Source organism: Podarcis erhardii, assembly GCF_964252035.2.
Source record: "Podarcis erhardii genome assembly, chromosome: Z".
Taxonomy (NCBI): Eukaryota; Metazoa; Chordata; class Lepidosauria; order Squamata; family Lacertidae; genus Podarcis; species Podarcis erhardii.
This window is the reverse complement of record NC_138504.1, coordinates 49,542,510-49,555,746: the sequence shown is the minus strand read 5'-3', so window position 1 is coordinate 49,555,746 and position 13,237 is coordinate 49,542,510. Positions and strand designations below refer to the sequence as shown.

Sequence of the window (13,237 nt, the reverse complement as noted above, 5' to 3'; positions counted from 1 at the left end):
CTCAGTGTCCGGGCTGGTTGATGGGGGTGGAGATACTTTTTCAGGTATACAGGATCGAGGCCGTTTAGGGCTTTAAAAGTTAGCACCAACACTTAGAATTCTACGGGATGGGCCATCCAGCTTGTTTCTAGTAATCTGAGAGAGGGACAAAATGCACCCCTCAGTCCATTTTCCCCACCCTGTGCATGACTTTGTACACAAGCCTCAAATGTTGCTTCCTTTCATCATCGTGACGAATTCCTCTTCCAGTCCCTAGATAATTTTTGTTGCCCCCCCTTTGTTGTCCAGCTCTACAATGGACTTTTTTGAGTTCTGGCAACCAGAACTCATAAGCTGGGTTTATGGAAGACGATCTTACTCGGCTACGAGTGATCGCCAAAGAAGAAGATGATTCCAAGTTTTGTTGCGCCACCGATGTGTATAAAGCCCTGCCTGCGTCACACTCCCCTTCCTGCTCCTCTGCTGGCCTGAATTTGTGTGGGGCTTTAGCCTGGCTCAACCAAAGTCCCAGCTGATGCAGTCACTGCTTCGGCATTCTGTCTCTAGACGTCTGAAGCAAAGCCGTCCCAGTTTCAAGGTGTCGTTTGTGGCTCCCGCTGTCTGCATCACGGCCCAGGATAGGCCCTGCCCTGCCCTGCCAGCCCTTCCTGTGGCTCAGGATGCTGATTCCCCGAAGAGGGAGATGTCAGCTTGGAGGGCAGATGGTGGGCAGAGGCCAGGTGGCAGCTGTGGGTGGGGTGTGCCTTCCTGCTTGCTCCAGGGAGGGGACACGAAAAGCACAAGCGGCAATTCCATTTGGCATGTACGTTTCCTCTGGGAATCGCAAAGCGATTTCGCCTGTGTTGCAAGGCTTTTCTGGAGAAGGGAAAATAAACACATGTTGCTGAAGCTGAGCTCCATTAATCATCCTGCAACAACGAGTCAAACTGTTAAAAAAGAAGAAAATTCCTTCAACTGGGGCCAAGATAATCACATCCCAAATCTTGCCTCCAAACTGAATATCTCGGAGGGTGAGGAGCCTAACCAAAGCTGCTGAAGGGTTCCCACAGTTGCTAGAGTCTCCGTCTGTGTTAAGACTCGAGTCCCTGTCATCACTCAGAAGATATGGCTAAACACAGGAATTAACCATTGTGACCCTGGAGTCGGTGGCTGCAAGAGCCACAGAATAAATGGGCTCACCCGTGCAAGGTGGTTTGAGCACATAACGCCAATCCTGTCCTGGCTGCACTGGCTGCCAATCAGTTTCTGGGCCCAATCCAAAGTGCTGGTTTTGAGCTACAAAGCCTTAAACAGCTCAGGACCACAATACCTCAAGAACTGCTTCTCCACATATGAACTGACCCAGACCCTACGATCATCATCTGAGACTCTTCTTTGTGTGCCTCCTCCATGAGAGGTCTGGAGGGTAGCAACATGAGAACAGGGTCTTTTCTGCAGTGGCTCCCCATTTGTGGAATGCTCTCCCCAGGAAGGTTTGCCTGGCTCCTTTGTTACATATTTTTGGTTGCCAGGCAAAAACATTCCTCTTCTCCCAGACCTTTGGCTAATTAAACCATCTATAGCCTTTTAAACAGTGTGTTTGTAGAAGTATTGTTTTTGCTTGTTACTATGTTGTGTATTTTTGTGTTTTTATATTGTAAACTGACCTATGATCGTCGGATAAAGGGTGGTATAAAAATGTTGTTGTTGTTGTTACAACCCCCAATGAGACTTAATACCTGTGTGTTCTGAAGCAGTGGCTTTCTCTCTCTTTGTGTGGGTATCTTTGGCACAGAATATTCTTGAGCATCCTATGTGTGGATGGGGCAGTTGTGGAATGCTGATCAACAGTGCAGCTTCTGTGAGGAAAGTGAAAGGTCAATCTGACTGGTGAAGATGGGGGAACCACACAGAGCCTGCAAGGGATTGTGAGCTGTTGGACGTAAAAGAGGAGCTTAGTGACTAGGAGAAAGCATAAAGTTGAGGAGAGCTTGTGCTTGATAGCAGCTGATGTGGGAGTGCTGTGTTCTCAGCAACCCGCCATCTTGTCTTGAACATTGGGAAACGGGCCAACAATGAGCTGGACCTGGCTTTCATTAACAAACTGACGCTGGGCGGAAAAGGATCACCCATGCAGACCGGAGCAGCATGGATATCCTTTCTCCACTTCTGTTTCTCTCATTAAAGCTGTTGTAGCTGCTGATGGGGAAATATGAGGAGGAAATGCCCAAATAAATGACTGGTGGGGTGCTGGTGGTGGAGGGGAAGGTCTTTTAGGTGGTGGTAGGATCTGGTGATGACTGGGTGAGAATATGTGGTAGGTAGATATTCCATCTATATATATCCATTTAGGGCTGTGGTTAAGTGTGTTGCACTAAGACCTGAGAAACCAGGGTTCAAATCCCCACTGAGCCATGGAGCTCACTGGGTGACCTTGGGGACCAGTCACTGTGTGTCAGCCTAACCTATCTCACAGGGTTGTTGTGGGCATTAAATGAGAAGGTAGGAACCATGTACACCACCTTAAGCTCCTTGGAGGAAAAAGGTAGAATATAAATGCAATAAAATATAAGAAGAAGGAAAAAAAACCAAATAATAAAACCACAACGGATCACCAGTACTTGTGCCCAGAACAGTTAGCTGTGTAGTGGTTGGTAAAGATGCACAAGTTTCCCAGTCAAGGGCCTAGTCCTCATGAACAAGCTCAGGCTGAGAGAAGTGCCCAAAGCACACACATATAGCTTTGTCCAGGTACCTTGAAGCTTTTCAGACCCAGGAACCACTTTTAACACAAACATGCATTTTGGGATCCATTTCTTAACATTTCACCATATAATTGCACAGTGGTAGTGCTCCTGTTGCCACCTGCTTTGAATCAGGCCTCAGCCTACTAGTGCAATTTTGTGTGTGTGTGTGTGTGTGTGTGTGTTAAGAGGCAAGGGGGTGGCAGGGGGCACTGGAGGTGCAAATGACTATCAGACTTTGAAAAGCTGACATCACCGGATCAAGTTCATCCATTTTGCTGAATGATTTTGAATAAATGTGCAGATAATCATTACTGTTTTGACTTTTATTGTGTTATTCTCCTCCTTACTTGGATTGTGCAGACGGCTGTTCTGAAAAATGTTTTTGGTAGGGTGCAGAAGCGGGGCACTGAGGACGAGCTTGTGGAACCAGAGGGGCAGCAGCCTGAAAAAGTTTGGGAACTCCTGTACTCGTAGGTCCTGACCCACCAGCTGAAAATCAGCGTTCAGCCAATACGCACCAGACTCACCCTTTGTTCTCTTGCAGGTAATGGCATCACACTGGAAGGGGCGGTCCCGTCTGAGCAAGACAGCCAGCCAAAACCTGCAAAGAGAGCCCGGACCTCCTTCACCACAGAGCAGCTACAGGTAGAGAGCCGGGTGGGCTCTCTCAAGAGTGGTAGTGGGATGCCAGGACGAGGAGAATGCTGGCGACATGCCTGGGTTACTCTTGAGTGTTGTCCTCCTCTTAGGTCATGCAAGCACAATTCGCTCAGGACAACAACCCAGATGCACAGACCCTTCAAAAGCTGGCAGACATGACAGGGCTGAGCAGGAGAGTGATACAGGTGAGGCTCTGAGCGCAGCACAGGTGGCCAAAAGGACTTGCCCTGTGGGCCACCAAAACCACCCGTCTGCATCAGACCAAAAGATCCATCTAGCCGAGCTCCTTGGTCTCTTACGCCAACCCGCAGGATGCCTACGGAAGCTTTGCAACCAGGTGCTATGGGCATCTCAGACCCTGTTTTTGTTTGGTTCCCTGAATTGTGGGTGGGGCGGGGTGGGGGGTGGGGTGGGGGTTTGCCAACATTCCACGGAGGTGACAGTCTCAGAGTATTACCCAGAAACCGAGATGCTGTAAGGGAACCGAAAGGAGCAGGGTGGGGTGGAGGAAATGGCCCATGCAGAGCATGCAAAGGATTGTGGAAGGAAAAGGTACAGGGAAGCTAGCAGTTTCATAGGATCTTAGAGTTGGAAGGAACCCAAAGGCTCATCTAGTCCAACTTCTTGCAATGCAGGTTTGAGGAAGAGCTAGTGCAAATGGTAAGGAAAAGCATGGAGTGCTTTCTTAATAATAATAATAATAATAATAATAATAATAATAATAATAATAAAATTTATTTGTACCCCACCCAACTGGCTGGGCTTCCCCAGCCACTCTGGGCGGCTTCCAACAAAGATTAAAAATACATCAAAATGTCACACATTAAAAACTTCCCTGAACAGGGTTGCCTTCAGATGTCTTCTGAATGTCAGGTAGTTGTTTATCTCTTTGACATCTGATGGGGGGGGGGGCGTTCCACAGGGTGGGTGCAACTACTGAGAAGGCCCTCTGCCTGGTTCCCTGTAGCTTTGCTTCTTGCAGTGAGGGAACCGCCAGAAGGCCCTTGGAGCTGGACCTAAGGGTCCAGGCAGAAAAATGGGGTTGGAGACGCTCCTTCAAAGATACTGGGCCGAGGCCGTTTATAATCATAATCACAAACTCTCAGGACTGGGAAATATTTTAATGCTTCCCTGTGGCAAGAACTGCAGAGGATTCTAGCATGGCGGGGGGGCGGGGGACCTTTCCCCCTAAAGAGCTAACTTTCCAAATGCAGGGTATGTGCATGTATTTTAAACAGCAAGGGTGCATTCAAAAAACATGACCCTCTCCAGCAGTAGGAATTATGCCATTCCAGGTAAGCTGTACTGCAAGCTTTCCCAAAATTCTGAATTAGCTTGAAGAGGGAGGTAGGGGAGACTGTAAAATGTCCACGGGATGCTCTACTCAATAAACAAAGACAAAGGGTGGTGGTGGAGGAATGAGATGCTAAAATGTCTGATTTATTACTCATAAAATAATGTTTAATTGACCTGAGGTGGGTCTGTAGTAAGACACTCTGGCAATGGCTGTGGTGACAGAGGATGATGAGCCCAGCTCATCCATTCTGAAGCCGATATATCAGAGAAAGAGAGGAACAGACCGCTTGGGTTACTTTCTCCGGTAGCCTTGCTGTCATGTGACACTCCAGGGAGTTGGGCTAGATGACACTTTGACTTTGGACCCCTTCCAACTCTACACATCTATGATTCCATCTTGCAGACATCCTTTTTGCTATCAACCTGACTTCTCCCCAAGACCCCTCTTTTGCCCATCAATGGTATATATTTTTGTGCTTCTATTTTCCTCTGATGTATTCTCAACCAGGGTGAAACAGAAGCACCAGGAGTGGTATTCAACTAAGTCTTACTCAGAGCAGACCTACTGAACTTAATGGGCCATGTTCATTGAATTCAATAGATCTACTCTTGAGTACTAGGGACGCGGGTGGCGCTGTGGTCTAAACCACACAGCCTTGGGCTTGCCGATCAGAAGGTCGGAGGTTTGAATCCCCACGACGGAGTGAGCTCCCGTTGCTCGGTCCCTGCTCCTGCCAACCTAGCAGTTCGAAAGCACGTCAAAGTGCAAGTAGATAAATAGGTACCGCTCCGGCGGGAAGGTAAACGGCGTTTCCGTGCGCTGATCTGGTTCGCCAGCAGCGGCTTAGTCATGCTGGCCACATGACCTGGAAGCTGTATGCCGGCTCCCTCGGCCTATAGAGTGGGATGAGCATCACAACCCCAGAGTCATTCGCGACTGGACCTAACGGTCAGGGGTCCCTTTACCTTTATCTTTACTCTTGAGTAAAACCTAGCAAGTTTTTTTTTTTTTTACAAAATCAACACAGCTGTGCCTCCCTCTCAAAACGCCTCTTGCATTCCAGGTTTGGTTTCAGAACTGCAGAGCGCGCCATAAAAAGCACACGCCCCAACACACGGTGCCCCCATCTGGAGGCTCCCAGTCCCGCATCCCTTCGGTGTTGCCTGACGACATCCACTATTCCCCCTTCAGCAATCCTGAACGTGCAAGGATGGTGACCTTGCACAGCTACATAGAAAGTAAGTGTTGACAGCCGCGCTTAAAAACAGCATAGCGGCTGAGAAAGCTGACGTAGCATGCATTAGGTTCAAATCTCATCACTGCAGGAATAGCCAGACAAACCTCTCTCTCTCTCTTTTTCTCTCTCTTAGCCTCAATCCTCTAGTTTGCATGATGGGGGTATCAGTACTGACCTGTGCTGCAAGGTGGTGCAGGTGACACATCTTAAATATCAGGGCTGCAATCCTAAACACAGGTGCTAGGAGTGGGAAACCTCCAGCCCTTGTTAGCCTTGGCCTTATTTCACAGGGCGCTCAGATTCATTTCATATGGGTGGCAAGTACAGAAAATGGGAGGGAGGGAGGGAGGGAGGGAGGGAGGGAGGGAGGGAGAGAGAGAGAGAGAGAGAGAGAGAAGAGCTGTCCCCTTCGGCCTCTGACCCCAGCCACCAGTGACCCTAGGTCAGGCATAGGCAAACTCCGGCCCTCCAGATGTTTGGGACTACAATTCCCATCATCCCTAGCTAACAGGACCAGTAGTCAGGGATGATGGGAATTGTAGTCCCAAACTTCTGGAGGGCCGGAGTTTGCCTATGCCTGCCCTAGGTCCTCACCAGTGCCAGCCTATGGTCCACAACCCTCAACAGATTGATTTATTTTAGCCCATATATCTATACTACAGTCATACCTCATGTTACGTTTGCTTCAGGTTGCGCATTTTCAGGTTGTGTCCCGCAGCGATCCGGAAGTAACAGAACGGGTTACTTCTGGGTTTTGCCACGCACACATGCGCAGATGCGCAAAATGACATCACGTGCATGCGCAGAAGCATCGAATTGCAACCTGCAGACGTGGGTTGCGTTCTTTTCAGGTTGCGAATGGGCCTCCGGAACGGATCCCATTTGCAACCAGAGGTACCACTGTACTTAATACATAAAATATCTCTAAGATGCTGGAAGATTCAGGATGGATAAAAGAAAGGACTCCTTTGCACAGCGCATAGTCCAACTGAGGAACTTTCCTCCCACAGGAGGCAGTGATGGCCACTAACTTAGAGGGCTTTAAAAGAGAATCAGGCAGATTTGTGGAGGAGGAGAGGACTGTCCATGATTACAAGCCGTCATGGCTTGGCTTGGCCTCCACAGGAGGATAGAAAGTACTTGTGTGCTCGGGCCCTGCTTGCAGACTTCCCATAGGCATCTGGGTGGCCACTGTGAGAACAGGAGGCCGGACTAGAAGGGCCCCCTCTGGCCTGATCCATCGGGGCTCTTCTTAGGTTCATTCATGGTGGTATCAGTACTGTAGCTCCTTCTTCCGACACACCTTGCCCTTCAAGAACTCTGAGCCTCTTGGCTCTCACTCATGGCTCTCACACCTCTTGGCAAAGTGGGTCTCCTCAACCTGCCGAGCTCACTCCAAAGAGAGTGTGGATCTTGAGAGAGAAAAAGATTACCCACCCCTAGACTAGGTAAGGAGCTCCACTGGATAAATTGGGATGAAGTTGTGAAGAAGGGTACAGAGGATTGTTGTGATCCAAGGTGTTGAGTGACCAAGAATCTCTCCATGAAACAAACCAACTGACCCTGTCAAAAGGATGGAATTTAAATGTGGAGGGAGGTGCCTTTGATGAGGATGAATCTCCCCCCCCCCCGTTTGCTTATTGGGTTTCCATAAGGCTTGCGTTGCTCCTCACAGGAAATCCTGCTCCTATCTCACACAACTAAGCCAGGTGCAACTCAAGGTGCCCTCTGTTACCTGCCTTTCATGACCTCTCACATGTGCGGGACCATCATTGTGTCTTTTGGGCACTGCACATGCATAGCTGTCAACTTTTCCCTTTTCTTGCGAGGAATCCTATTTGGAATAAGGGAATTTCCCTTAAAAAAAGGTAAACGTTGACAGCTATGCGCACATGTGCACAATGGCATGGGGAGATAGCAACAGCTGGGACTGGAGTACCAGTTACCAGAACATGCAGCAGAATGAGGTATTGAGGTGGGTGGGAAAAATCACTTGGAGAGACTCATGTTTGGCTACTGTAACCCTATTTGGTGCACAAATACAGGGCAAGTCCTTTAAAAGACTCACCCTGTACTTTGAGATAAATATTTTGGGAGAATTGGGATACCAACCCTCCGAGAACAGAATACTTCACAGCGTCATGCTTTCTCCTTAAAACCAATATTTTTGTAGCTGGTGTTTCTCATGCCCTGTGGCTTCCTCTCCTTGCCCTCCACTTGTGAAGCCAAGGGGCACGGAATTCTCAAAAGCACATCAGCAATGCTTTTTGTTTGATCACAAAAGAATAAGGCTCGAAGCTGCCTTCTCATTCACAGGTCAGGTACAGTGTGGACAGATGCATTGCCGCCTTCCTTATGCTGCCCCTCCTGTGCATCTCAAAGCTGACATGGAAGGACCCCTGTCGAGTAGGGGGGAGAAGGTAAAGGTGGTCTCACTTCTGCAATAACCAGTGCTGCTTCCATACCTCCCACCCCACTGCCCCACCTCCACAATTCCGCAACGCTATTCCCACAATCCGATGCAAAAGAGCCACCCAGTCTAGCTAGAGCAGTGATGGCCAAACTTGGCCCTCCAGCTGTTTTGGGACTACAATTCCCATCATCCCTGACCACTGATATGATTTCTTTGTGTATGGGGATGAATACATAGCTTGGTGCTGGGGATTATGCTTTGTATGCAGGAGGCCACTGGTTCAATCTCTAAGATATTGGGTAGCAGGACTGGGAAAGGACCTCATTAGCTGAAGCCTTGGGAGAGTGGTTGTCAATTGGAGTAAGAGGTCCTGGGCTTGGTGGAGCAGTGGTTTGTTCTGAGCTGCTCACTTCCTTGCCCAAGGGGTGAGAAGCTCCAAGAGACAACACCAAATATTCCAAGACTTATGGAATATTTGCAACTCTTGCTTTGTTTTCAGATACGCAAGCAGAGCACAAGTGGAGGCCAACAGCCGGTGCCTCCTGCAATGTGGCAGATCAGCTTCCTTGCATAAAATCCCCAAGGGCAGAGACCTTGAACCCCACCCCCACCCCTGCAGCCTTCAACAAGCTCTAAGCTTTGCTTCTTGTTGCCTCTACACACAGACACACGTGTGGCTCACGGCATATTTCTTTCCACATTTCATAGAATTGTAAGTTGGAAGGGACCCCCGGGGGTCATCTATTCCAACCCCTTCTATATTTGACAGCCTACCAGACTGCAGCTTTCTTCAACACTGGTGATGAGACAGCACTGCCACACTAAGTGCAGCAAGGTACTGGGAAGGGGAGAGGAGAGGAGAGGAGAGGGGGAAAGGGCAGGCATGAAGCACATGGCTCTGCCCTCCAACCCATCATTGCCCGAGGCCACTGCCGCCTCCTGCCTTGTGGCTGGGCTTCCCCCTGCAAGCTGGCGTGGTGTCACCTTTCCCACGCACAGTCAATCTCATATATACTGTATTCCCAACCATCTCCCTGCTACCATCCTGGGCTACTATTCCACAACTTGCTTAACAGAGGAGTGGTTGGACAGCACAGTATATTCACTTGGAGGCTCTCAACCAGTTTGACACTTTCTTTAAGAGGAAGAGATGTCACGGGGGGAGGCATTGCTGACAAGAAGCCTAGAGGGCTCAGGGTGACATTGGGGAGGTCCCTATAAGTCTTGAGTGGCTCAGGGGCACAAAGTGACCCTCTGTTGGTGAAAGAGGCACTGTAGACTGGGGTGTGGAGAAGCTTTCCCTTTTGTGTTGTTACACACGCCCCCACCATAGCTCTGGGTTCTCCAATTGTGTGTTGCTGAGTCCCTCTGTATGGCTTTTCCGACAGGTCATCCTCTTCCAGTACTGACTACTCCTGCTCCTCCTGACGTCCCAGGGATACTTGGTGGTGGTGGCACTGAATCATACACACCAGCCAATCCACAGCAACTGCAGACCCTCATGCTGTGGTAACCCACCCGTGGTGGCACTCCTGATCCCCTTCCACGAATCCGGCACCTGAATCTCTGCGGCTCTGCAGCACAATCCCGATGACCGCTGAGCCCGTGACTTCCCTTGTGGAACCGTTTGGCTTTCAAAGACTCCCTGGCAGAAGAAACCAAGGACTTCAGTTCAGTAGAGTTTCAACAGCATGCACTGTGGACTTGTTTCTTTCAATGCTTTTGGACTTGTATCTTTCAATGCTTGTCATCAAATGCTTTACAACCACCTGGTCTTTGACCTTCCCTGTAGGGAACATGCCCACCTACTCCTTTGACAGGCAGGGGATCTGCAGCTCTGAACACCAACGTGGGCTATCTGTGTCAGGAGAGTTCTATCCAAGCGCCACACACACTTCCAACCCAGTCACCACCCAACATCAGGGGGTGTGTGCATTTGTGGAATCAAAACCTTCCCAATTCCTAGGAGCCACAATCAAGTTGTCAGGGTCTAGGTCCCAGCACAGAACTGAGGAAATATTTGACTATTCCTTGGTGTCAGCACCAAACTTTTTAACAGCTGTGCAATGAACAGGTGCCTGGGATTCTTAGTGTTGCAAAAACTATTGATTTGTTTACCACTTGGGGGGCCTTGGCTAAAGTGTATTATACTACAGAAATAAATGGATAATTATGGTGATGATGAAACCTGGAATTTCAGCTTGATATCTCCTCCCCTATACAAAACACAGTACTGTCTTACTCTGATTGGCAGCAGCTCACCAAAGTCTCAAGCTCTGCTTCACCATAAATATATGGCTGCTGGATGATACATTGGTGCCAGTGCAAACTAGCCCTGTCAAAAAAATCCATTGCCCTCCTGTAGATCCATTTCCCTCCCTCTTTTACCATCCATCCAAAATGTATGCAGTGCCAGAGCCACTCCTTGGGGACAAGTCCATGAGCAATTACTTACCACTCCTCCCAGTTAGAATTGATTGTTCCCTTAGCCTCCTTTCCTGAGGGCTGCTTCTCCTAGGCAGCTGGCTCAAAAGGCAAAGGCACAGGTTTCCCTGTCACTGCAGTGTTGCCAAGCTGGGTTGGTCCACCATTTCAGTGGTTTTGATCTCTGTGGTTGAGGCTTTTACCAGTGGGAGTTTGCAGCAGGGGCCAGCTCAGACTAGCATCTTAAAGGTAAAAATGAGGGTGCCCGGGTGTGGGGTAGGGACGTGTCCTCCTTTTCCGGAATGGTTCCTGAGTTTCTGGTTGAGGACTGCAGTACTATTTGGGCACGGCTGAAGCAGCTGTCTCCATGGCTGCCTTGCACCCAGCAGCAGATCTGCTGTTGGGGATGCAGGAATGCACAAGATCTTTGTCCCCTCTGCTGGGAGGGTGTATTGCCACTTAGGACTGCTCATGCGCCTTTGAAACCAAACATGAACACATTGTTCAGTGTGGTAGCACTTGGTAACTGAGGGAAGAGACTGACTGTGCAACTCAGTCCTAAGCAGCCTTCCTCAGAAGCTCAACAGAGCTCTGCACTCTCCAGTAAGTGTGCAGAGAGTTGCAATCTTCAGAATGGATGCAGACCAGGCACACACATCAGGCCTTCCTAGGATTTCCCATAACTATTCTTAAACGTAAAAGCAACTGCAAAGATGCAGACTGGATCAGGGCCAGTCTGGTGCTGGGCGAGCTTTTTTTTCCAATTAAAAAAATACAACAGCCTGCATTTTCTCAATTTAAATTGCCCCTCCCCCAAAGCTGCTTTTGCTTATAGTAGAAAACATGCAGGCACACTATGTACGAGCGGCTAAGAGGTGAGGACTAGCCCAGTGCAGAAGAATAGACAGTTGCAGTCAACTGTTATATCTAAAGTGAGTATTGTAATCTTTCTCTCCCCCCGCCCCCCCCCCCCCCCGCCAATCCTATTCCTCATCTCTGCAGGAAGCCTTAGGCTGTGTTCCTTGCAAATCTCAGGAAGCAGCCAGGACCAGCTTTTTAAACTTGAGAAATCTTTTTGGCTCTGCCGTGCAAAAACTGGAAACAATTCATAATTAGTTAAACGATGCCTATGGAAAATAAACGACTGTCCTGAGAATGCAACACATCCCCTAATTATTTTAGTCCACTGACTCTCGTTAGCCAATGTGTTTACACTGACTGATGGTGTTGGGAAAAGTCTTATGCCGGGTCCAAACAAACAAATCTGAGCAAAGACGCTCTTTGCATTCAGTTTGCTGACTCTGTAGTTGTCGAAACAGTTTTACAGGGCAAGAAAGCCAATGTTCACCCTGATCCAACAGTTATGATACACATGCAGTGGCTTTGATGCTTGCAGATGAAGCTCCATGTAAGCTACAGCTGCTCCATTTGTTTGACTGTCACACTGAACTGAACAGGCAAGCCCTCTGCTCCCATGGAACTCGACATGATCACTGGAAGCCCTCTGGCATCTTGGACTATGGGCAGCTACACTTTTGTAAGGTATTTACAAAACTGTTCCTGACTGTGCCTCTCCTCTGTCAAATCTTTTGGGCTAAAATTAATTGGAAGTCTTTTGAAATACTTGAATTTGAAGCATCGGTGCTAAAATGTCATGTACTTTCTTGTCTACCCGAGAGTCAGTGAGTTAAGGCCCCACTAGATAGGCCAACGATCCTATTTTAACGCAAGGCTGCAACAACGGACAGTGGCCTAGATGGGGCTGGATGCACTTCATACAAAGACAAAACTTGGTATTGGGCATGGAACTCAGCTTTGTTTTTTTGGTTTTTTTAAATGATATATAAGGTTTCTAGCCCCTAAGGCTAGAAATGTGGATATCTGGCAGAACATTAGAAGGCAGGGCACATATTAGAAATGCTTCCCAGGAAGTAAGGAAGGCAAGACTTTCATGCATAGCCCTCCCCGCCCCCCTCCTTGGCAAAACCAGAATGAATCAGGCAAATTATGCTTGATTTGCATAACTGATGCAGGTTGAACCTGACATGGCTTCTTCAGAAGCCAGAGCTATGTCCCCTCCCTCCCTCCCTTCTTCTTTCTCTCTTTCTTGCTTTGATTAGCTTCACACTCCAGAACAAGGAGTGCCTAGGACTGTGGTGTAAACTGGGCAACAGGGGCTTCGGACACCAGTGATACCAGATAAAAGGGAGGTCTCGGAAGGTAATGCCAGCTGCAGAAACTCAGCCAAGTTTTTCTTGAAAAAGAAGCAGATTGTTTTGTTTGTAGCATGTTGCAATTGTGCATGTCTTGGCTAAAAATACCCTTCTAAAGAGCAGGCAGTCAAGATCAATATTTATTTAAGAAGAGAGGGAAAATTGGGGGGGGGGGATGTAAAGCACTTTTTAAATTGTAAAACCAATGTCTGTTTTGTTACCTACTTTTACTGTTGTGCTTTGTAAATGTCTTATTTGTGTAATAAA

General features: G+C 48.4%; 2 protein-coding genes across 6 annotated transcripts in view; one reads left to right on the top strand and one right to left on the bottom strand.

The window, feature by feature from the left end:
* LHX6 (LIM homeobox 6) overlaps positions 1-10,520 on the top strand; it is a 37,644-nt gene extending 27,124 nt beyond the window's left edge. For 2 of the 5 annotated variants that reach the window (XM_081847716.1, XM_081847717.1), the window contains exons 5-10: positions 3,271-3,371; positions 3,476-3,571; positions 5,747-5,921; positions 8,237-8,340; positions 9,042-9,168; positions 9,722-10,520. In XM_081847716.1, coding sequence (XP_081703842.1) covers positions 3,271-3,371; positions 3,476-3,571; positions 5,747-5,921; positions 8,237-8,340; positions 9,042-9,158 — 593 coding nt within the window. In that variant the 3' untranslated portion in view covers positions 9,159-9,168; positions 9,722-10,520. The remainder of the gene's footprint in view (positions 1-3,270; positions 3,372-3,475; positions 3,572-5,746; positions 5,922-8,236; positions 8,341-9,041; positions 9,169-9,721) is intronic. The other 3 variants (XR_014152693.1, XM_081847718.1, XM_081847719.1) reach the window with 3 other exon arrangements.
* LOC309333755 (carboxyl-terminal PDZ ligand of neuronal nitric oxide synthase protein-like) overlaps positions 1-13,237 on the bottom strand; it is a 225,670-nt gene that overhangs the window by 67,546 nt on the left and 144,887 nt on the right. The gene's annotated exons all lie outside the window — the stretch shown is intronic.